The 25,487-nt window shown below is 45.8% G+C and overlaps 1 protein-coding gene across 1 annotated transcript in view; it reads right to left on the bottom strand.

Annotated features, from left to right (window-relative positions):
- KIF26B (kinesin family member 26B) overlaps positions 1-25,487 on the bottom strand; it is a 491,854-nt gene that overhangs the window by 287,253 nt on the left and 179,114 nt on the right. The window contains exon 3 of the mRNA XM_060128442.1: positions 16,137-16,673. Coding sequence (XP_059984425.1) covers positions 16,137-16,673 — 537 coding nt within the window. The remainder of the gene's footprint in view (positions 1-16,136; positions 16,674-25,487) is intronic.

A 25,487-nucleotide genomic window follows, 5' to 3' on the forward strand; every position in this document is an offset into this window, starting at 1 on the left:
TACTTTATCTACTTTTCTACTTCTTCAAAAAGTATAGATCCAGAACGTTATAATGTAAATCTTGTCAGAAGGTGGGTTTTTTTTTTTTAATCCTACAATCAAAATACTAAAATGTTCAGATCACGGGCCTTTGTCCTGTAAGATTAATTCTCCCCAAATACTAAACGTGAACGTCATGTGCCGGAACATCTCAGTCACCATAGTTTCCAGGTCACGCCTTTGGTCTCATACGGATGAGCATGGAAGACTCACCAGGAAGAGCGGTAACTAACCTGCTTCTCAGTGTCTGAAGGGGGCGGCATGGAACCAGAGGACCTTTTAACTCAAGGGTTCAAAATGGCCTATTCGAGCCCCCAAAATATAAGCACATATTAGACCAAAGTTGGTAACTGCAGCCCAGGACTCTTAACATTTCCTGGGTGAATAACCAGAGGTTGGGTGAAGCGGATGAGGGAGAAAAGTGAGACTTGGACTAGATCTCTGGTGCCTTCCCATTCTGCCCTGCCTGCACAGGGTCACAGCAGCACCCAGTTACCCTCGGGGGGAGGTGTCAGGGCAGCTCTGCCTGCTGATAATACACGCAGACAAGGGCAGCAGAGAGATATTTCTAAAGGTGGAATCAAGAGCTAGACAGGGTAATTATACCTCTACTTCCTCTAATAATACAACATCTACTATTTATTTCTGGATTACTGCTCAGTTAGATAAACAGTTCACCTAATCCATAGCTATATAAATAACCAATGTTGAGATGCATTTTTCCAGATACCCGGATGGAATTCCTATCTGGGTCCCACCCTGTTTTCCCACAGCATGGCGCCTGTGCTTCTGCCCTGGCACTGACCCCAGTCTGACCTTCGTCAGAGAGCTGTGCTCTAAGCCTCACTCATCTTTACATCCCAGTCCCTGATACCTGGCATATTGTGAGTGTCTCAGAACACTGAATGAAAGGAAATACTGACTTGAATCTATTGTTCAACTGAACTGTCTTTCTCCTCCCAGGATCAGAGAGTGACAAGATGATTCGTGACTTTTGTCATAGGTTAAGCTGATGAAGTTACTCATCACTTATCTTATCAACGGACAGCATTAAAAAGGAGGTTGTTTAAAGTAGGAAACAGTGCTAATACAGGTAGTGAAGCCAGTTAGTGGGATCCCTGTGACCCTTGCAGTGTTTATGGACACCAAGCTGAGGGTGGAGGAGGGTGAGGGTGAGATCCTTCTGCACTGTGGGTGGTCAGGGTCTAGTTTTCCTCCATAGTTGCACCCCAGCTGGGCGTCAGGAGCCCTCTGGGCCCACCGCCCAGTAGTTAGGGTCACAGAGCCTGCCCACCATCGAGGCCACAGGAGTCACTCAGTGCCACTTTAAGAACACTCCTGGAGGGAGGGAGACGCGAGAGGGAAGAGATACGGGAACATATGTGTATGTATAACTGATTCACTTTGTTATAAAGCAGAAACTAACACACCATTGTAAGCAATTATACTCCAATAAAGATGTAAAAAAAAAAAAAGAACACTACTGGCTGCCCCCCCTACACACACATGCACACACACACACACACAGACACACACACGTGCAGGTAAAGGACAGCCAATTAGAACAGCCCATCATCCCTCACTGACCTCCTACACCGAGACACACTGATAACAGGCAAAGCCCTACCTCAGCTATCTAAAGCACTGTGCTTTGTATCCCCAGGAACTAGTATGGTGTCTGGCTCAAAAAATGTTTGCTGAATGGATGAATAAATGTATGACTTAACACAGTGTGGTTATAACATAATGACCCTGCTTTTCATGTCTAGGACTGACACGACAGAATAGTACCGTGGAGAAGACACTGACCAAAGCCAGAAGACCTGGGCTCTGGAAGAAACAGCTTCTCCAGCTTCTCTTACGGCCTAGCCTCATCTGTACCTACCTCCTAGACACAATGCAGCCTTGCCTCTAACCCTGCCGACTCTCATTCACATCTGCCTCTGGACCAGGGTCCCACAGATATCCTGGAGCCCAGGTGTTCAAACCCGAACTCTTCTTGTGTCTTCCCTCGGCCTCACCCCTTCAGCCTTCCTTGAACTAGTAAACAGCTCACCACCATGTGGCACCCGACGCAGAAACCCAGGTGTCCTCCTCAACTATCCTCTTCTTTGTCCCACCGTCCTCAAGGTCTTGGGGCTTTATCCTAAACATCCGCGGAATCAGTCATCCCTCACCCAAGCCCTCTGCTGCCATCTTTCTCCGGGCCTCACCACCTCCCAAAGCAGTGGTCTGCCCACTTCCCTCTCTCTCCCTGTTAGCAGTAGCATCGCTACCCTACTACCCAAAGAGTTGTATCTACATGTGGCTTCTCATTGCCCAACTACCAGGGCCCTGTACGTAGTGTGTAGGAATGGAGCCCACACGTGGCCCATTGTCAATGCCACCTCGGTCCTCTGCCTCTTCACCAGCCTGCAACACACCGTTCTCACGATATCACTGTGGCTTCACATATCTGCTGTCCTTTCCACCTTCTTGTAATCCTGTCCCCAGATGTGCCTTCCTAATGATAACAAGCAGGGGTGTAGATTCAGGGTGCTATGAAGTAACAGTATGCGAGAGAGTTTAAATACTTGGTTCTAATAGGTGTTACATGTTTACAATATATATATATATATTCAGTGTATGTGTATTCAATAGATATTATGCTAGGAACATATATACCTTATAAAACATTTAATGAGTAGTTTCTGTAATTAATACATTTACACCAATTAACCCCGAATGCTGTGTTGGTTCATTTTCCACTGAGCCTATTGCATAATTACAAGTTAGCAGCTACTTTGAAGAGGTTGAAAGGTTTGTGATGTTTAAATATGTGACTTCCTTTCTAATTAGTCCATCTTAGTTTCCATTGCCTTTTCTGCCAAATATTTTCTATAAATTGCTAACAAGTGATAGAATTGACTGATTTTCACTGCAAGTCCTTTTATTCCCTTTGCCCACCCTTTCTCAGGGACGCAAATAAACTGTGTTAAAATGAAAATATAAGGGTAGAATGAGGGGAAACGTATGAATAATTTTCAACCTAAGTAATTAAGTCTTAGAAGTCTCAAGAGGTGATTGTATAATTTAAAATAAAAAAGGAAGAAAGAAGAAGAGAGATGGGATACTGGGCGAGGTGAGGAGAATGAAGACCAAAGACTAGTCACTAAATAAGGACAATCGTCAGGATAGGACTTGCTTAATATTGAAATCAGATAAGACCAGAACTCCCTCATCGAGTTTACTATTAATATAAAACTTATATTATTAACTTGTAGAAATGCTATCTACCAAACTTCTTAATTACAACGAATGACTAAGTACATGCTGAATAACACATTTGTTGACTAAATTTTTCGGAGTTCAGAAGTGTGGGATTCCTCTGCAGCAAGCACTGTGCCTGGAATATGGTGTGCACTCAGTTAAGTGTTAGCTGTAATTATTATTCTTATTACTATGAAACTAAATCAATAACATGCACATACGGCTCAATATGTGCATATTGAACTGCAAGTTGAGAGACAGTGAACTTGATAACTTTGGAGAGAAACCAACCCAGAAAAAGGATGAGCACCCCGCTAGGGGAGTGTGAAATGTTAAAAGCTCAGCTGTCTTTTCACAGGCTGACACAGCTGAGGGTAGAATGGGGCTCCAGTTGTCCTCTTTGTAAATGGAGAAACTGCCCAGGGTCATGAAGTAAGTGGCAGAAGTGGAGATGGAATTAAGATTTGTGGTTCATTGCACTCTACCGTCCCCACGGTCCCCAAAGCAAAGGTCATTTCGATGGCTGAAACTCTTCCTGCCCTTTTTAGCCAACCAGCCACACTCTCAGCAACCAATCAGTGTCCCTCCTCGGTAGCAAGTGGATTTGCTGCCCTTTTTCTAGAACAGTAAAGCTTCGAAACTACCCTTGTTAGAGGCCAGCGTCCCCTGCCCCTCATTTTTTCCACAAAGCACCAGCTACCCCCATCGATCTTTTCTACTCATTACTTGTGGACAAGAATTTTCATTTCCCTGTTCTCTGTCCCTCTCTTACCTCCGAAGGGACTCAACAACATGGCTGCTGCTTCTAAACGGCCAGTTTCATAAACGGTGGACTCGGCCCTGAATTTTGAACAGCGTGTCTGGAGGGAGTGGTCCACCTAACCTGACGGCAGTAATTAATCCCTCAAAGCACCTACGCCACTGAAGCATTCTACCAAAAAGGCTATTTAGTTGAAAAAGTGCAATCTGTCCTTAGAGGAAAACAAGAAAACTGTTGTCTTCAACAAAAACTCTGATACACAATCTTAGCTGAAATGGGTTCTGAACGAATCTTGAAGCTACAGAGTGAGCCCTGAGGAACAGCTGTGTTCGAGATGGTCATCATATCGTGACTGCTGGAACCTGAGCTCAGATACAGGGATGCCTCAGTCTTCTGACCACCAGTTCCACCATTTTTTTTCAGGCTTATGTGCATTGTTCCAGGTATGTCTACCTCACCTTCAAGTGTCTTGTTAGGCTGCAGGCAGGCAGAGAGTCATGCTGTATGAATAGTCGATCAGGCCGATTTTGTGGAATTTCTCAGTATGGGATCTCATTTTGTGTGCGTGTGCGTGTGTGTGTGTGCCTAAAATTTCATTAAAATCCAGTGCTTAGAAGTAAAAAAAAAATTAGAATGAATGAACCTAATCCTTAAAACAATCTTAGGAGAGAGATACTATAAAAGGAGATATTGATATTTTTATGTGGCAAAATGTCACTCAGCTAATAAGCAGGTGAGCCAGACCTCCATGCAGACCTGGGCACCCTGTCCACTACCCCAAACCGAGTTCCATCTTCACTGGAGATCTTGGCCAACGGGGTCCTTTCTAAAGAATGTGTGTTAGGACATTGAGTTTAAACATATACTATTCCGTTCAAGACCACACTGTTGACAAGGAAAGGGCCCTGTTGCCTCTTATTCATCTCAGGAAATTAATATAATTCATGGTGAGATTCCCAGTATTAGGCGTGTTCAGTCTGTCTCTCAGATGAGCTAAAACATGTCTCACTAGATGGCAGCATTGCTTCCACAGCCTTTTTTGTTTGCTTTTGGCCCATCTTTGTCTCAAGCTTTGTCCCCACCGGCCTCTCCACCTCCCAGCGAGAATACGTAACACAGGGCATTTATTTCTACGTGACTGTGCAGAGCAATACAACATGAACATGGACTTGCAAGTCCTAGTGACTCAGAGTTGCCCCAAAGAAATGTTCGCAGAGTGTGCTGTGAGTGGCTCTCCCCAGGATGTGGAATGTTGAACCAATTTGGGGAGCTGGCCCCTTCCCCTGGGGGGAGGGGCCGCTGCAAAGGAAACTTTGAATCCCAGCTCCGGTGTGCTCGCGTGACCTTGGGCGGGTCACTTGACATTTCTGGGCCTCAGTTTGTCATCTGTAATTCACAAGGGCAGCCTTCTCATCTTGCTTCCACTAGGGTCTCTGGGGTCTGTTTGCTTTAACAAAAGGGGAACGTGTCACGGATAGGCTTCCGAAGGGGTATGTTAACACCTTGAGGCCACTGGTGCAGCAGCAATGCACTAAATGGTCTCCAGGGTCCTAAAAATGGTAAACTAACACGCTTCCTAAACACCTAAATTACTCCCTGGGAATGATTTAGGCATAAGAAATATATGACTCCTTAACTAATCTTCACAAATACTCCACAAGACAGAAGCATGCTAATTTGTCACGCTGAAGACTGTTAGCACAGTAAAATCTCAATTTAAAATTAATCAGGTGTGTACCTGCGGTAGGCAAAGAGCAGACTTGAAGTTTCCAATTTATTGAAGATTCCAAATTATGTAATAAGTTTAAAATACTTTTAAAAGAAAAACGTATTTTAGGGCTTCCCTGGTGGCGCAGTGGTTGAGAGTCCGCCCGCCGATGCAGGGGACACGGGTTCGCGCCCCGGTCCGGGAGGATCCCACATGCCGCGGAGCGGCTGGGCCCGTGAGCCATGGCCGCTGCGCCTGCGCGTCCGGAGCCTGTGCTCCGCAACGGGAGAGGCCACAACAGCGAGAGGCCCGCGTACCGCAAAAAGAAAAAAAGAAAAAGAAAAACGTATTTTATAAATAAAGATGTAAGTGAGTAATAAGAATGCAAGTGTATTACAATTACATTTACCAAAGGTGTAAACTAAGGAAAGCAAGAATGAGAGACCCGAGGACTATTTCAAAGTGTTCTTTCAATGGGCATTAACTCCAAAATAATGAGATATTACTCTTTTGAATTATTTTAAATGCTACCCTCTACTACTCTGTAGAATTTTAAGTGATTCATGTTTATCTACTGCCACCCCTCCTCCTTTCAAAAGGTCTTCAAAAATGGAGAAAAATGGGTCCATGGGCCTTTCAATATTTTATCAGTTTACTCACTAATGGTGGGATGAGATCATCCTGTTTAGAATATGACCTTCTCGTGTAAGATGTGGTGCACATACGGAAAGCTGGTTTCTGGTAAATACTTGGAGGTGGCTGACGTTACGGGGTAACATTTATTTCATGAGCTTAATATCATTGTATGGTTTGGGTCTTGTTTTTTTATCCACCACTGGTTCGTATATTGGAAAAGAGGGCCCTGATTCCATTCAGTCTTGAGTCTGGGGAATCTGCATTGACCAAGAGGAGATGCCCTCAAGTATCAAGTCCCTTCACGGAGGGGTCACCAACGTGTCAGACACGATGCTAAGTGTTCTACATACATCATCTCATATAATCCCCATAACAGCTCTGCAACGGACCACCTTGCAGAGGAGAAGATAGAGACACACAATAGTAAGACGCCTGCTCGAGGTCACACAGTAGGCAAGGAAGCTGGACTTTTATTTCGGGTGCATGAACTGCAAATCTAGCGTGACCCAACATCTAGTCCCTCATTGTTTGAGACTTGGACAAACTCATTGATAAGTATCAGCCTCAGAGTTCCTAAAAAAAAAAAATCTGTTTACTTTGTCATTTCAAAAAAGCAGTAGCTGGGCTTCCCTCTTGGCGCCGTGGTTGAGAGTCCGCCTGCTGATGCAGGGGACACGGGTTTGTGCCCTAGTCCGGGAGGATCCCACATGCCGCGGAGTGGCTGGGCCCGTGAGCCATGGCCGCTGAGCCTGCGTGTCCGGAGCGTGTGCTCCGCAACGGGAAGGGCCACAACAGTGAGAGGCCCGCGTAACGCAAAAAAAAAAAAAAAAAAAGCAGTAGCCGTTGTCACCCCCTCGGGTAGCTCACTATGGACAGTGAGCTTGGTTCCTTTCCTCAACTCTATAGAGAAAGCGAGTGTTCTGCCTGAGGAAACCAGGGCTGGGGAGGATGGCCAAATGGGAGAGGAGGTGAGATGCTGTCTAAAACAAAGATAACTGTGAAAAAGGGTCACATCCAGGGAATCTTCTCTCCGGCATGATGTCACTTCCCTCGCGCAGCAATCCTCAGCTCTGCCCCCCACCCCAGCCTGGTCTCGGAGAGCTGGAGAAGCAGGGTGAGTCAGGTCCCCTCTGCTTGAGAGAGAGTACCACTTTCCCACACCTCTCAGCTCCCACGCACACAAAGGACCGAGGGGAGAATAAGAAACACTTTTAAGCAGCATAGCACCTTACTCTATTTCTAGCCTCTTTCTAGGGCCTAGAAATATCTCTGAAGGAGAAAAACAAAAACACAGACCATTCCACCAACTTAACCCAAACGATCAGCTTGGTCAGTAGAAAAGGAACAGAACCTTTCCAGCACTAGTCAAATTAGGTGCTCAGCGTGAGCTGAGCTACCCCAGCAGGCGCTCCAGGAAGTGCTATTTACATTTATACCTATGGCTGTGAAAGCACAGCTGACTTTAAAGGTAGTATGTAAGTTCAGAAGAGGAGGTGGTTATTACTCCACAAAAAAAAAACTCATGTGTGGATTTTTTTTTTTTATTTCACCTGACTCTTGAGGTATTCTCCATCTGGATACGGGTGTGTGTGGATACGACTCTTCTCTCACTTTCTTGGCTTTGCCCTTTGCATCATTTCCCCTTCCCTTAATCTTTCTCCCTCCACAGAACAGAACGGGAGTGCTCTACTGCTGGCCATCTGTGAACATCTGCACCTCCTTCCTTTTTCAGAAGTGGATCAGCAAGGAAGGAGCATGGGTGTGCTCACCTCCTCAACACTACCTTCACCTTTCACCCGTCCGTCTGTCTGGCATCTACGTGGCATCTATCTATATGTCGTGAGAGGAACAAGCGCCCCCCCGCAATTCATGTCCACTCAGAGCCTCAGCATGTGACCTTATTAGGGTCTCTACAGATGTAATTAGTGAAGGGTTGGGATGAGATCATACTGCCTTAGAGTGGGTCCTAAATTCAATGACCAGTGTCCTTTTAATAAGAGGGAAGAGACAGAGGAGAAGGCCTCGTGAAGACAGAGGCAGAGTCTGGAGTGACACAGCCACAAGCCAAAGAACACCCGCTGGAAAAGACAAGGAAGAATTCTCCCATTGAGCCTTCAGAGGACCACGGCCCTCCCGACACCTCAGTTGTGGACTTCTAGCCTCCAGAACTATGAAACAATAAATTTTTGTTATTTTAAGCCACTTGGTTTGTGGTAATTTTATTATGGCAGCTCTAGGAAACTGATATACCATCTATCTATCTATCTATCTATCTATCTATCTATCCATCCATCTTCTTGTTCCCTTCCCTGCACTTATTACACCACTGCCAGATAAATTGTTCTTTAAAGCTGTGGTTCTTTGCCCTGGCAGTTAAAACAAAGCCTGGGTCCCGCCCGAGATATTCTGATTTAATTGGTCTGGAGTGTGGCTTAGACGCTGGTATTCTTTTTTTTTTTTTGCGGTACGCGGGCCTCTCACTGCTGTGGCCTCTGCCGTTGCGGAGCAAAGGCTCCGGACGCGCAGGCTCAGCGGCCGTGGCTCACGGGCCCAGCCACCCCGCGGCATGTGGGATCTTCCCAGACCGGGGCACGAACCCGTGTCCCCTGCATCGGCAGGCAGACTCTCAACCACTGCGCCACCAGGGAAGCCCTGATATTCTTCTTTAAAGCTTCCAAGCAATTCTAGCGTGCAGCCAACTTTGAGAATTCCTGTTGTCAAGCAAGGAGATCTTTCCATTCTCCTGCTCTGAGATCTCCAGTGGCTGTCTTCTGCCTACCAAATTAAAAAATGATAGCAACTAACACTTACCTTCTGCTCTGCAATTTTCAAGGTACTTTCAAATTCATGTGAACCCTCGAAACACCAGACGACATAAGAAGGAATACTGGGGCAGTTCTATGAAACCCCTACAATCTGGTCAACAGACCCTACAGAGAAGATGAGCTTCCTTCTACAGATATTCCAGCCGAGTCTCTCCCCAACGCTCCCACCCCCGGCTTCGAATGTTTTCTGCAGTTTCAACATATGAGATACTTACATAACGGTAATTACTAGCTACCCGATGGAGAGTGGCTGTGATGTGCTTGTTATTATGATGCTATAACAATAGGGAAATCTGAGACAATTGAAAACCATCCGCGCAGTATGAGTAACCTCTCATTCTGTGGAGGCACCCAAATGAAATAATCTGACTTGCTAATGTACTGTCTGATCCACTGGGTAACGCAGCTTGTTGTACGGGATGAAAAGCCCATGTTCTCGGCCATCCTGCAGGCTTCCACAGCAGCTCCACAGTCTGCATACCTCATTAGCTTCTCCTACCAAGCTTTTCAGCTACCAAATGCTTATTAATCTCCTATGCCCATCCCTGAAGCAAATTACTGAAAGTTTTGCATAGAAAAACAGCACACATCTGTTCTCTATTCTGTAAAGTTCAGGAGGTCAGACATCTAAAATGCACTTGCAGGGCTGCTTCTTTCTGGAGGCTCTAGGGGAGGATCTGATTCTTGATTTTTCCAGTTTTTTAGAGGCCGCCTTCACTCTTTGGCTTACAGCCCCTTCCTCCCCCTTCAAAGGCAGCAAGTTTACATCTTCTCTCTTCTGACCTCTGCTTCTGTCCTTACATCTGCTCCTTCTGACTCTGATCCTCCTGTCTCCCTTTTATGAGAACCTTATGATTACGTTGGACCCACACAGATAATCCAGGATGATCTCCTCATCTGAAGACCCTTCACTTTACCATATCTGCAAAACCTCTTTTACTTTGTAAGGTAGCCTACCCATAGGTTCCAGGGTTCAGGACATGAACATCTTTGAGAGGCCCTTATTCAGCCTACCACCCAAGTAAACGACCAGATAAAAAACATTTCTGTAATTTCCTGATGAAGTTTGGGTGTTCCCTTCAGCCCATGGCCCTGCCCGTATTTATAAGAGGTTATGAGTTTTTTGGAATTTCACCCTGAGCACCATATTCCTGAGAAATGCTCTGCCCATGACTGAGTACACAAACTGATTCCTTTTCTTGTGTTCAGCATGTGTCAGAATTTATAAAGGTGATAAATAACACTCATCTGGCCATCTATAAACAGGAAAAAACAAAAACCCATGATGTTAAAAGATTGTGACATCTTATGCTATTGGCCTAGCTGGACAGAGCAGCAGCAGATGGGCAGCAAATTGGCACTCAGGCTGGCCCAAGAAGGGCACTTTGCGTATTTCAGGAACAGGCAGCTGAGCTCTGGAGGGCTGCAAAGAACGTGAATGGGAATCCTCCACTCCTGACACACTGCAAACACCTGCCCTGCTCCTTCGTGAAAAGCGGCTCAGTGAGGAAGGAGCACACGTGCACCTCACCCCGCAGACATCAGCTGTACTACCGGTGTGCTTCCAGGTTCCACAGATCCATCACAGTCAAAGCCTCTGGGTACTGGACCACTAGTGAGTGTCAGAGTCCACCTCCCTCTTCCAAGGGCACCTGGAAGTCCTCCATAAAAGGGTCAGCGCCAAGTCCTCCCATGGCTTCTGACCTCTGAAGAGCAAGGCTTATAGGTACCGCATGGTACCAGTTAGTTCCTAAAGATATAATTAAGACAATCCCTCACTGACTTCAACCAGAGTTCAGCCTGGAATTATCCCTAGCACTGATTCCAGTGGATGTTGTCTGAGAAAGCAGAATAACTTTTATCAAACTCATTTTCCCTCAAATCAAGAAATGCGCGTTGAATACTTCATCACATTAAGGCTTCATTATGGATTTATTACTTCCGTATTCATCTAACATCTTCTCGAATTTTCTTGACAAGTTCAATCTATCAAAGTCCTATAAAATAAAGTTCTTCTATGCTTTCAAATGCCCCGGTACTGAGGGGGACATCAAAAAGCCACCTGGACTACTTTCATTGCCTCCAAGGATTTATTGACTATCATTAAGATACTTCAGGTTAAAGATTAGCCTGGAGCCAATTAACTGGTGGTTTCCACCAAAAACCTTGAGGTCTGGATAGGTCTTATAGCCTGGAATTTTTTCCTAAATCTAAGGCCAGTCGGGAGAAGCAACTTTAGTGTTTCCTTGAGATTGGAGCCTTCCCTAACGAGCAGCCATTTTTTTATATGTTAGCTGCTGTCAGAAACAGGAGAATAAAATGAATCTATGTTCTCAATGAGCAAAAGACATCAAACATAGTCAGGAAGCTCTACGCAAAAGAAACCTCCAATCTCTCAACCTTGGGTTTCTCCTCTGGCAATGAGGGAGCTGATAGCTGTTCCCTTGTGTTACGGTTTACAAAATACGTTCATACTTTTTTCTTAATTGTTCTCCATGTTATCTTGCAAGGTAGGGATTTCACTCATAAGGAAATAGACTAAAATGTTAAGCTACTAAAATGAGGTTCAACAGATGGTGGGGCCATGGACTTGAACTAGGCAGGACCATCTCCAAATCTTCCACCATGATGCAAAAGGCAGTTACCATCCTATAGTAATCACCAGCATTCTGTGATTAGGAGCACTATGTAAAGTCTTTCCTGCACGTACTTACTATAATAAATGTAAATCAGGCAAAAGCAGTTGTCATTCAAAAGAGTTGATTAATCTGTTGTGAACTACAAGAAAATAATCCAGACATGTCTCTTCAAAGTCAAAACTCATGTGATCAAATGAAAGTTCTAGAGCATTCTCTGCTTTCCATATATATGTATTGATGGTGTTACATGTCTGCAAGTTAATAAAAGAAAGCCTTTCTTTGAAACAGTCCATCTTAACAACTGCTGTGAAACCAGCTTGCTATGATATTTAATGAAAAATTATCTTTGTGCTTTGTTGCCATTTTTGATATAATCTCAGTGTCTCCTAACTTACTATTTTTCTTACCTCTCTGGATAGATTCATATTTATCTGCGATGCTTATAGGTTCCCATTCTTTCTGGAGGTTTTTGAGAAACGTGAAGGATACAGCAAAAGAGAATCAAGAAATCTTCCTACTGCAGCCTTCGAAGACTGCTACACAGTGGTGTAGGAAACAGGGGACTTGAGGGATTTGAGGGACCCTTCTATCACCCATACAGAGGTGGTTTTTGTTTTTTTTTTTTGCGGTACGCGGGCCTCTCACTGTTGTGGCCTCTCACGTTGCGGAGCACAGGCTCCGGACGTGCAGGTTCCGTGGCATATGGGATCTTCCTGGACCAGGGCACGAACCCGTGCCCCCTGCATCGGCAGGCGGACTCTCAACCACTGCGCCACCAGGGAAGCCCATACAGAGGTTTTACCCTGCTCACTATTGCAAAGCCTGTCCTCATTTTTGTCATCCTCCCTGCACTTAAGTGGAAGAAGGGCAGCGTCCTCCTCCCTCTTGCTTCTACAGGCTCCGGGTCTGTTGGTGCACAGCAGCATCAGTGGCAGCAACAAAGTCTAGATGCTTCTCTGCCCAGGGAACAGCTCTGGCACTAAGCCAGAGGGCCATCTTCTCTGTGGGGAGGGATATGGGAGTAAGGGTGAGCAGGAAAAGTGAGGTCAGCTTTCAGAGCAGTCACCCATCTCTGCTGAGCTGGCCAGACTGTGAACTGCAGAATATTTACTGCCGGGAGATGTCCGTAACAGGAGCCATTCAGTCTAGCCAGACCCAGAGCCCCCCCTCTAGGGCATCAGGAAGACATAGTCATGACACGGGGACACTGGTTCACAGCCAGGCACCAAATCTCTTGATCCCAGAGAGATTTCCTCTGATCCCTTTAACTACTGCTCAGGGGAAATGCAGAAATTAGCCTGTTCTGAGTTGGAAAGAAGCAATCCAATTTACCCAGGGCAATCTCAGGTTGGTGGCTTACAGGAATCACCTTTGTATCTGGCTTTGGCCGGTGGCGCAGTGGTTAAGAATCTGCCTGCCAATGCAGGGGACACGGGTTTGAGCCCTGGCCCAGGAAGATCCCACCTGCCGCAGAGCAACTAAGCCCGTGCGCCACAACTACTGAGCCTGAGCTCTAGAGCCCACGAGCCACAACTACTGAGCCCATGCACCACAACTACCAAAGCCTGAGCGCCTAGAGCCCATGCTCCGCAACAAGAGAAGCCACTGCAGTGAGAAGCCCACGCACCTCAACGAAGAGTAGCCCCCGCTCACTGCAACTAGAGAAAGCCCTCGCGCAGCAACCAAGACCCAACGCAGCCAAAAATTAAATAAATAAATTTACAAAAAAAACCCAATGCACCCTTCCCCTGCTTCCTCCCCTAAGGGCCACAGGACAGGAGTCTGGGATTCCAGACCATGGCAGCAGCCCCCACCAACACATAGCATAGTGTCTGGCACTTGGTAGAGCTTAGTAAACGTTTGTTATTGTACAGGAAATTCTTTTTCATCTGAGGTAGGGGGAAAAAAGGAGGAGCAGAAAGAATTATTGCACAAATTTTTTAAATGTACCAATACTCCCTCATCTTCCTTTTAAGCTCCATCTTCAGCTCTCCGCCTTACAGAAACTTTCCCCACACTTTGAATACTTTATATGAAAGCACCAGTTCCAAGTTCTTCTGTCCTCACTCATCAGTGCTGTGCAGCAGCTGAATCTTCTAACTAGCACCTGATACACGTTACAAGTGCTCTAGGGAGGTGGAAGGTGAAATGTGAGTTGTCTGTGTAACATGAGTATGTGGCTAGCACAGCCCAGGATGTGTAGAAAATATGAGCTGGGTAGAAGGATGTGCACCAGAGCATTTTATTTATAGTAGCAAAAACCTAAACTCTAATAATTGATGCTTGGTTATATAAATTAGGGCATACTCATATAATGGGTAGTATTTATATAATGGAATACTAGGCTACCATTAAAGATCATGTTTTAGAAAAGTAGATAATGGCATGGGAAAATGCCCCTAGTATATTAAGTGAAAAGCAGATCAGAGAATTGAACATAATCACAATTTTAGAAACTGCATGTGTAGAAAATCCTGGGAGGAAGTACACCCAAATGTTAGGTGGTCTATTTCTGGGTGATGTTGATTTTTAAAGGCCTACTTAAACTGTTTCATATTTTTTAAATTTTATTTTACAACAGACATGTATTCTTTTTTTATAATTTTCAGAATTGTCTATTTTTAAACTACAAACCAAACAAAAAGCATATTATTCAGCCACGGAAAGCAGCTATTCTGTTCCTGCCCTAGATGGCTACGTTCAAGCACTAGACTACAAAGCCCCAACCAGGGTGCAAGTGGTTCCTCATTATATTTATATCTACAACCCAGAAAATTCCGTCCAAAGGTGAAGTGGCAGCCAGGCGCCCACAAGTCAAAAGGGGAGTCCTCTCCCTCGGTATACCATATGGTTTCTGAAAAGAAACCATATCTGGAAGAGATGTGGACCGGAGATTGCTCTGGAGTAAGCTAAGAACGTTGGAAGCAGCCGTGGCAGGGAGAGCCGTTCTCCTGCGCCGGGGAGAGCTGGCGTTGGTCTGGCACTGGCTCCGCGGCCACAGGTAATTATTCCATTTCTCTAAGCATGCTGATCCCCACCTGTAAAAGAAAGATCTAACATCTGCCGGGCCGACCTCACAGGCCTACGGGGGCGTTAAACAACATGATGTGTGCTCTATATTTTATAAACTACAAAGCATCCAGGCAATGAAAAGTTTGGTAGCCCAAGAACGCTGACTTCTTAAGATAACGATCCACGCTCCCCACTTTCTTTCAAGGTATCAAGAGAAACAATCTCTATTCCCTTCTACACTCTAGAAATTGCACCAGGAATTTTATCAGCCACATTCATAACTCAAGTTATGTTTCCCGGTACCCTTGCCCCATGAAACAAAAACTATGCTATGTGTTCACTCAGCGTGTTCCTTTTTTCTCCTGGGCATATGGACAGATCGGCCTGCCCAGACTCCCCTGAGAGAAGGTGCGACCAGGAGACTGAATTCTTGCCCCTTCCAGGCTGGGTCCCCACATGTCCCTGTGAGATCCTCCGCCCTCTCTCTTCCTCCAGTTCCTGGCTGGTTGTACAAGGTCTGGTGGAAGACTCTGAGGCCTCTGGAAAAGGGTGATGTGCTAGATGAAGGAGGCTGGGTCCCGATATCAGAGTGGAAGGTCACCCGCCAAACACCCCATACAACAGGGACACAAGCGAGAAACAACTCGAGACCACTTGCCGCCCCAATTACCTACCCCAGCTAATACACTCTACGACCTTGGTCACCTCTCCACCCCAGAGCGACAGTCAACACTTTCTGCTGCTTCCCACATGAGTGACTCAAGGGACACAGAGAACACGTATGGTAAAGCCAACCCTCTTCCAACAGAAAACTCACACGAGCAAAATTAAGACAAATATTTTAGATTCCTTGGCAGACTTAAGACCTGCTCTCTTATTTCTATAGGGAAGCTTGAGAGTACATGCTAATTTAAATAACTGAGAAGAGAAAATAAGAAAAGGGGAACACGCGGTTGGTTACCTAATCCCACAGTATTTAAGGTGGGTTGCAAATAGAAAAGGGTTAAGGTCTCTCAAGTTGGGAGAGATTAGGAAGGGTGTCGACCTCTCCTTCAGAGGGTAGAGATGATGGAAACAGAGTGCCATCTTGGATCACTCGTTCCTCATATACTTTACCTCTATTTAGCATTGTTCAGCAGGGCTACATGGAAACATTAGGCTCTGAGTTGGGGAGTTCCCAGGAGGACAAAGTAGAGACAGGAAGTGTTGCCCACTTCTCTGCTTTAACTGTACCCAGCCCTGCCCTTTCTTGCTCGGAGGCTACTTACCTGGTAGGGGTAGAGGGTGACCCCGTTGGCTCTCGACAGGGACCAGGTGCCATCCAGGTATTGGTGAGCCTGGATGGCCACTGAGTTGAGGATATTCCCATTGCTGGGGCTGGTGGCCATCTGGAGGCTGACCTTGGCCTGGTGGGTTGGAGACCCACTCTTCTTCTCCACCCCATTGCTGACCCCGAGGCTGCTGGGTTTGCTGCTATGCTTACTGGTGATGAGGGCTGTGTAGTTGGAGGAGGCATAGGAGGTGGGCACAAAGGCCCAATCCCTGGGCTGCTGGAGCCCCCCCACGTGCCGGGACCCCACCGGAGTGGGGATGTTGGAGAGGGCTGGGGGCGAGCCAGGTGAGCCATCGAAGTGCTCACTGCCAGCCGCCTGTTCCAGGGTCAGCACCATCTGAATGGCCTCCTGCTTCAGCTGGTTCAGGTGTGTGGCACAAATGTCACAGCGGTTGTCCCTGTCATTCCACGCCTTCCGGATGGTGTTGGGGACCTGGAGCTTGTCGTGAATCACAGCCGAGAAAGCAGCGTCCTGGAGAACACACAAACAAAAAAATAAGGAGAGTCTATCAATCAAGGCTGGTAAGCGCAATTCAGATGCCTGGTTTCTGAGTTAAGCCCTAGATGTACCCAAAGAGTTTGACTGTTTGACAGACATCCAGCAGAAATGAGCAGCCAGATTGGCAGACGAGCCCCTAGTTGACAAACACATTTGACAAATGTAAGATGTTTTGTTTTGGTTTTTTGCGGTACGCGGGCCTCTCACCGTTGTGGCCTCTCCCGCTGCGGAGCACAGGCTCCGGACGCGCAGGCTCAGCGGCCATGGCTCACGGGCCCAGCCGCCCCGCAGCACGTGGGATCCTCCTGGACCGGGTCACGAACCCGTGTCCCCTGCATCAGCAGGCGGACTCTCAACCACTGCGCCACCAGGGAAGCCCAACAAATGTAAGATTTTTATAGTGGAGACTTTAAGGAATTAAAAAAAAAAAAAAAAAGCTTTCTAAGCATCCTCCTTACCAGGCCAGTCAAATAAGAACATTCCAGATTCTTCCCCTTGTGTCCACTAAAGAATCATAGCTATACCTGCATGCTCCCAAGGTGGTCATTAAGTAGACACAAATGGTCGTCCGGGCCTGGCAGGGGTGAGTGCAGTCACTCTGGACCAATGCATTGTGGGCCCCCGTGAACTACGGAAAGTTGGCAGCAGGTGGAGGTACTACTTGTGACCCAGAACAGAGATTCTATTCTAAGAAAATCCTAGCCTCATTAACACCGTGCGCTAAGTGCCACTGGAAGAAAACCAAACTAAACAGATTCTGGACCAGAGATCTAGCCTCTCCGGCAGCCCAGCAAACCCCTACAGATTCACTCTGTTTACCATTGGCCCCATGGCAGGCTGGCCATGCCTGTACCCATGTGTCTGATATCCTGACCCATCAAAAGAAAAATGTCTCCTTGATAAACAGTCCAAGATACCTTTCCCCAGAAACTTCATCTAAAACTATTAAAAACTCTTTCGTTCAGAAGCCCTTATCTAAAAGAAATCAGGAAGTGAATTTAATGAGGATGATTTCTTTCATTTACTTTGCTTTAGTTTTTATAGGAAAGCAAGACTGCACAGAGAAATAAGCAGTAGGTGTGTTAACTGGGTATCAAAATATTTGGCTTCTCGTTCTGGTTCTGCTACCAATTAGCTGTGTGACCTTGGACAACTTACCTAGCCTCACTGAACCTCTCATCTGTCACGCAAGGCCGTGGCCTGTCTTTATTGTAAAGTCCTTCCAACTCCATGACTCTGTGTAGGGAAATGGAGACAGGAGAGGACAGTGTCTGCATATATGGACGGAGCCACTATGTTATTTTGGGGACCTGGTTGAACTTTTGAGATTCCACAATTGCTGCAGGTAATTGATGAGGGTTATCTCAAGGCCTGTTTTCCTTAGGACATTGGAAGAAAAGCTTCCCTTCCGAAATGTGCTGGAGCTTTTTTGGGGTGGAAACCCCATCAGGGCTGACTGGAGTTTGATGAACTGTGGGTGGGAAGGGAGATCAGCGGTGGGAGGGTCACCCTTAATTACGATCCATCTTGATTATTGGCTCCAGCATTTTGTTTTCCCTGTTTAACTACCCTGAACAGCTCTTCAGCGTGCACTGATTAATTGATTAATAAATCAAGAGGCCTCTTTACACAGCAGCAGCGAGGAGTGACTCAGGAGGTGGAAACTCAAGACGGTCATAGAAAATGATGGGGAACCATAGGAGGTCAAGGGTGATCAAGTCTCGCTGACGAAGCGATGCAAACCACATGCGACCTGCTTGCGGCGCCCTCCTCAATGAGAGCTGCTTCCTCCAGAGTCCCTGATCAAAACTCGGCATGTGTGGGACCCAAAAGGGCCCCTTAGGGACCATTACCTCAGTTTCCAGATAAGGAAACAGCTCCAAAAGGGTTAAAAGCTCGGACTACAACCAGATTTCTTGACCTCTAGTCCATGATTTTCCACTTCAAGAGACAAAGAGCCATATTCATCAATGGACTCATAATTTTGCCCAGACTTAAGGCTTTTCCCACATTCATCTACGAAATGTTCATTTATCCAAAAGGAAGTATTTGGGCCCCCATAGGTGTCAAGATATAGACTCCTGCTTTTTCACATAATGAGAATTTTCCCTTGTCAATATATGTCATTTGAAAATGTGATTTTTTTTTAATGACCACATGGTATTTTATCCTGTAGCTGTTTTGTAAGTCATTTTTTTATTCCCAGGTCTACTACATAATTAGAGGCAGCGTGAGAGATCAGAGACTGGCATTCAGTCATAAGCCACCCATGGCTTATGCTTTTAAGACACCAAACTATTTGGTCTCAAGAAAGCTCAAATTAATCGCTTACTTAGAATATTTTGGTTACCCCAATCACCAAGAGGAGGCATCACAGTAAAAAAGGCAGCAATAAGGTCAGTCCCATCCACACATCATAGTTTATTTTAGATCCTTGTAGAATCTAGATGTGACCCTGACATCTGCAGCTGGAGCAGAAAAGATACATCCGCTCCACAAGAACAGCCTGGTGCTGGGGACTCCTTTCCTCGCTTCTTCTTGGTTTTCACTGCTCTCCCTTGAAGCAGCTCCTTCCTCACTCAGCCTACTGCTATTTGCTGCTCGACTTGCCACAAGCCACGCATGTTGGCCTCCAATGTGCCAGGCCGCAGATCTTGGGATGCACGAGAGCGGTTCCTGTTCTCTCTGAGTTCACCCTCCAGGGAACCCACTTGGCTCCTGGATTGCCAAACGCCATGCCCCCTTGTTGCCACCTCTAGCCTGGGACCAATCGGCACACACTCAGACCCATGGAGCCCAGCGCTCCCCTCCCGGTTCCCAAGGGGTCTACAAAATCACCTTGAGCGCCGGAGCTGAGCCCACCACCAGGACGGCCCCCCCGACAGCCAGCACGTGGCAGAGCCCAGAACCCACTGTTGTCTCATCCAGAGGAAGGAGGAGATGAATGCTTTCATGAGTCTTCAATGGCTGACAGATGTCAAAGAGGTGTTCCCTAAATTAAGCCACCCTTGATCTGAAACGTTTTGTGAGTTCTTATCATCAAAAGGCCTCAGTCAGTCAAAAGATACACCTTACGGAAACTAAAACCCCTTTCAAGTGCTGGTCTACACGCTATAACTATTTCAGTGCAACTCAAAACTTCGAAGAGGAATGGTCAACAGACATAGCTTTCTGTAAGTGCTGGAACAAAGGGAATACTCCTTCAAGGGAGAGTAGTAACAAACAGGGAGAAAAGAAGGTTTCAGAATCATGGATGGCTCACACTTACTGAGCTTTTCTGACATGGACCCAAGAAGAACTGTGGGAGCGCCCTCTCGTTTAGCTGGCGCCAAAAGAAACCTGCATTCAGAGAAGGAATGAATTAAGTGTGCAGTCTGGCGTGCTACCTAGTGCATGGGCTTCAAACACATTCATATTGTCTATCCCGATTCATCTCGTGACTTCAGAAAATAGTCAAATGGGAATAACGGGAATCCATGAACGGCTAAATCTCGATTTTTGGCGTCATAATTTTTATTTCAGCACCTTTGAAAATGGGCTAACAGCACTTGGGCAACATTTTCATCCTAAACTTTCAATATAAGTGTTCTGTGCCCAAAAGATTCTCATCTTTCAAAAATAATACAAAATTGTTATTATTCCACGTGTACCGTGAAGAGGAATTCAAGAAAACACTTAGGAAACGGATAAAGGTTCTTAGAAGGAAGGTTAGGGATAAATGAAGTTAATGTGCAGACACCTAGATCTGCCCACTTAGTGACTGCTACAAAAGAACAAAGAAAACTCCAGAAAATGGTTTTCCAATCCCTTTACTGCTCTTCCACTTCTTCTAGGGGCATTTCAGGAACCAGGTGTCCTGCCATGTTCCCTAGGGCTCTCGTAATCTAATGGCTCTCAAAGATTGACTCACATGTCTTCTGGAACACTGCTCTAAGAGATCATGACTAAATCTCTCTTCCTCAGGCAAGGGCAACCGAACCCACGGCTTCCATAGCCATCTGTATCCCGGTGACTGGGAATTCTCCATCTCCATCCATGCCTGGCCCTTCTCCTAAACTCTGAGCCTTACCGGCCCCTAGAAAACATCATCCAGATAAATACTCTTCAAACTGACAATTCAAAATTAATTTTATTTTCCCCCGATCCTATTCTTATTCCAATAGTCACTATCAAAGTAAACAGTATTATTATCCACTCAGGCACCCAGGCTAGAAGTCTAGAACCTTCCTCGTCTCCTCCCTTGCCCTCCAATCCAATCACCAAGTGTGGTTGATGGTCCTTCCTAAAAGCTCTTGAATTGTCCCTCTTCTCCATGCCCACTGCCATGAGAAAGCTTTCAGCGTTTCTCACATCATCATGGTTTCCCTGATTCTAGCCTTGACCTCAAAACCCTCCCTCCACACACACAAAAAAGGATTTAACTAAAATGCAAATCTGATCATGTCATTATCCTGCTTTCCTGCACCTCTATTCTAAGAGCTATCTTCTTGTCTGTAGTCTTTATTTGTAGAGCTATTTGTCTGTTAGACTGTCAGCTCCCTAAGAGGAAATATTCTTTTCATCTTTAATTGCCCCAAGTCTAGAATAGTGTCTACTTCATAGTAAGGGCCCAACAAATATTTGTGAGATAAATAACTGGAAAGAATTCAACCAAAGCTGAAACAGTCGATAATGAAGTTGGTTTTGGTCCATCTGTCACTTATTTTGTCTAAGTGAGCTAGTCGCTTCTTAGGAAATTGTCATGAAATAAACTCCTTCAACTCTAGGGTTAATATAGTTTTCCAATTGTATTTGTTCTGCCTGGCTAAAGAGCCTAATGTGAGTCAACCATAATCTGGATATCCTCCTTTTATTTGAATCTTCCTTCAACTATTAAAATAGATTCTCGGGCTTCCCTGGTGGCGCAGTGCTTGCGAGTCCGCCTGCCGATGCAGGGGACACGGGTTCGTGCCCCGGTCCGGGAAGATCCCACGTGCCGTGGAGCGGCTGGGCCCGTGAGCCATGGCCGCTGAGCCTGCGCGTCCGGAGCCTGTGCTCCGCAATGGGAGAGGCCGCAGCAGTGAGAGGCCCGCGTACCGCAAAAAAAAAACCAAAAAAAACCCCAAAAAACTAGATTCTCTATTCGCTTGCCTCAATACACAATCTATTATTACTCTTTTTCCTAAGTTCCCAAGAAAACAATATTTATATGCAAAGAATTTTTTTTTAACCATCAGGCCAGCTCATCATAGGAAAACTCCAGATTAATACTACACACCTGGTCCAGCAGGGTTAGACCACCCCCCCCACCCACACCCCCCCACCCCCCACCCCCCCCACCCCCGCCACCCAGCAAGTAGGTAGCATGCTTATTTTCCAAGAGCCAGCAGCCAGCTTTCAACACATGAGGCATGGCTGCTAATGAGGGTGGAGACTCAAACCTGAGCAAGAAAAGAAGAACTACGGCCCAGGCAAATCAAGCTGTTTACTAGTGTCCTCACTATTTTCTGTCCCACTTCATCCTCTGAGGGATGAGCTGTTTGGCAATAAACACTCGTGCCACTTGCAAGGACAGGATTTTTTTTTGCAGATTATTTTAGCCAAAAGAGTACTTGGAGTGCATTTCCCCAAAGCCTCTGGGTCTGTGAGGAAAGCAACAGCCGGAGTCAGCGTCCGGCATGTGTTGTGAAAATTCCTGTTGATGTTTGCTCCTGGTTTATTATTCTAGAGGCCTCTAGTGACAAGCTTAACAAGATTTAAGCTGTTCTTCAAAGGCAGTTTCTTTCCACTTTGTTCCTAAACTTTCTTCTTCCATAAATGCTATCCTGTGAGGCCCAGAATGATGGCTAGAACTCCGAGAATGCAATGTTTTGTTCCCCACCGCGGGCAGTTTCCCAGAAGATCAAGGGAATTTACCCTCACACGCCTTGTAATCCTTCCACACGAGGGTCTGCACCCTCCGCCCCTTCCCCACCTCCTGCTGCATTCCCTATCCGTGTCCTTTCTTTCTCATGAATCTCAGCATTCTTCCCAGCAGTTCTGTCCCCAAAGGCAGGTGTCAATATGAATGATCCTCTGTTTTTAATGGAAGCTGCAAAATTGGAAGTTTGCAAAACAACAGGTAGCAAAGCTCAGGTGAACCCAACCCAAGAAAACAAATATTCTCATTCACAGTGAAACATTCAAATATTTGGATTCAAAGGTCCCTCCAAAGAACTGGGTTTGTTTCACCTTGGTAATTTCAGAAGAAGAAAAAACAAATTCCACTGGCAGAAAGGAGACTTTAAAATCTGAAATTTAAGGATACCCCCAAAATGCCAACCAGTGGGTGTAACTCCTTCCCCAGGAAGATTGGGTTCCTCCGCGCTCATCAGCCCCTGATCTTGTATCTCACTGTCCACACGTGCTTGACGGGACGTGCAAGATCAAGGGGGATGCAAAGGGTTGGGGAACCCAGAGTCTCTCACATGAGACGCTACTCACCCAGCCATCATACCAAATCTACCCAGCAGGAATTGACAGACATCAGTATCCTTTACTCCTGCTGTTCAGGAGTTCCCAGACCCACAAACAAGGCATACGACAACCTGGGAGGGAAGCCGGGGAACAAATTAAGACTGTGTCACAAGCAATGACATCCCAACACTCTTTGCAGAGAAGAGTGACCACCCTCACGGGCTGCCATTCGCGCTGACACACGGTGCAAACTCAAACTCCCTGAGTGCTTCCCTCAGTTTTACACAGCAGGGCTCATTCTCCAAAGTTAGTGACCCGGAGGAAGAGGGGCATGAAAGAGGTGACCAGGTGTGTTACAATTAAAGCTTGCTCCCGTGAGGCCTGAGACAGCCCAAACCACCAGCACCGTAGTGACAGCAGCTGGGCCAGGCCCTGGAATCACAGGTGGCCCACAGACCGGCTCCGTGAACGTGAAACTTCCTTCTGGCCTTCCAGGCCTCATCCGAACCCCAGGCTTTTCATCATTATTGGACACAAGCACTGATCCTAGCGTGTAAAAAAGAATGAATGTAAAAGATGCTGGATAATGAGCTCAGAGAGAGGCCAAAAAAAAAAAAATGTCAAAGGAAGAAATGTTAAATGTCAGACCAAAGTTGTTCTACATGAGAAACCAAATTAACCTGGACCGTAGTGACTGCGCACAGCCTAAGCAATCCTGACCCGGGTTACGAGCAGAGAGATGCGGGCCCATTAGAGATGCACGTGCACTTCAGTTTGAATGATTCTCTTCAGCACCGGAGGCTGCTGGGAGCACCAGATGCAGGCAGGATGCAATTAATAGGGCTGCTTGCTGCAACGTGTGAAAAAGTGTTGCAGACGATAAGACTTATCTGCTTCAAAAGAAAAGGGAGGTTTTTAATTGGAACTTAATGTGATTAAGAAAAGTTCATGAATTACTCAAAAGAATAGGTGAGGTGTTTCTCGTAATGACCAGAGAAATTTTTTACGTCTGTGTCTCTCATCTTTTCCAACTGAATGGCACAGACAATGTCTCGATTCTTTTGAAAACATTTGGTAGCGAGTATGGACGGTTCGAGACAGGGCTCCATCACTTAGTAGCTGTGTGAGCTATCCAAGCTTCAGCCTCCTTAAATGTAAAAATGGGAAATGATAAGAGTCCCTATTTTACTGAGTAACGTAAGGGTTATACACGCAACATGTTTAGCACAGTCCTGGTCCTTGGGAATGCTCGATAACGGTGGTGATTATTATCAGTGTTTCACGTCTCAGTATCTAAAGCAGTACCATGTTTATATCAGTTCGGTACTTCAGATGATGGTGACGATGAGAACAACAATGATCTGGGGCTTACTTATATCCAGGAGGACTTAGCAAGCACTTTTGGAATTAAGAGGTGCGGGGATGGTAAAGAGAACTTGCGATCTTCAGCTAACCACCTCTTACATTAGAGGAAGTCAGGTCTTCTTGAAAGAAACCAATATAAGAGTGGGTCCCTGGAACTCCTGAGCTGATATCGCTGAGCATGGACTGGATGACTACCGGCCTTCTCTCTTAAGAGGTGAAATAATCCAAGAGTCATTCATTTCCATGGAACTGCGACTATGATGCCTCTCGCTGAAAAGTATTCCTCATTTCTCCCTCAGGAGTGGGTGACGCTCCAAAGCGGGTGCTGACTGTTCAGGCCGAATCACAGAGCCATCAACTGGCCTGTGCCTCCGAGGAGTTGCCAGACTCCACCCAGGAGATGGAGAAAGAGAAAGGATTTCACATCAGCAAACCTATCTTCAAACCTGAAAATCTTGCTGGGGAAAAAGGATCCATTCATAAATAGTTTGAGAGCTTGGGATGGGAGAGGAGACTCACAACACCTACTTAACATGTTTTCCTTAACTTTAAAGTTCATGTTCCACAGGACACGAAAATCATGTGCTGGACTTTACAAATATGAAGAACTAATCACGACTGTAGTATGACATGCTAAAATTTGACCTTTAAATTATTAAAGTCTATCTAGATGAGATGTATTTTTTAGGTGTGGGCTATAATGTACCATCAGGTGGCAAATGGATTTATTTTCGATCTGTAAGTGGTTGTATCAGTAAAAGGTTACTAAGGAATCTGTTAATTATCTAATTATGAAATTTGCCTAATGTTTCTTTTTTCTTTAATTGATTTCGTATGCATGAAACACTGCAGAAATTTACTTGGCTGTGTTCCTTGGACTTAACTACAAAAAGATAAAGTACCTAAACTTTGATGTTGTTGCTGGTGTTTCTAAAAGATGAAATTTTAGCAGATAAACTCTGTTTTGACCATAAACTACAACAAACT

Source organism: Lagenorhynchus albirostris, chromosome 2 (assembly GCF_949774975.1).
Source record: "Lagenorhynchus albirostris chromosome 2, mLagAlb1.1, whole genome shotgun sequence".
NCBI lineage: Eukaryota > Metazoa > Chordata > Mammalia > Artiodactyla > Delphinidae > Lagenorhynchus > Lagenorhynchus albirostris.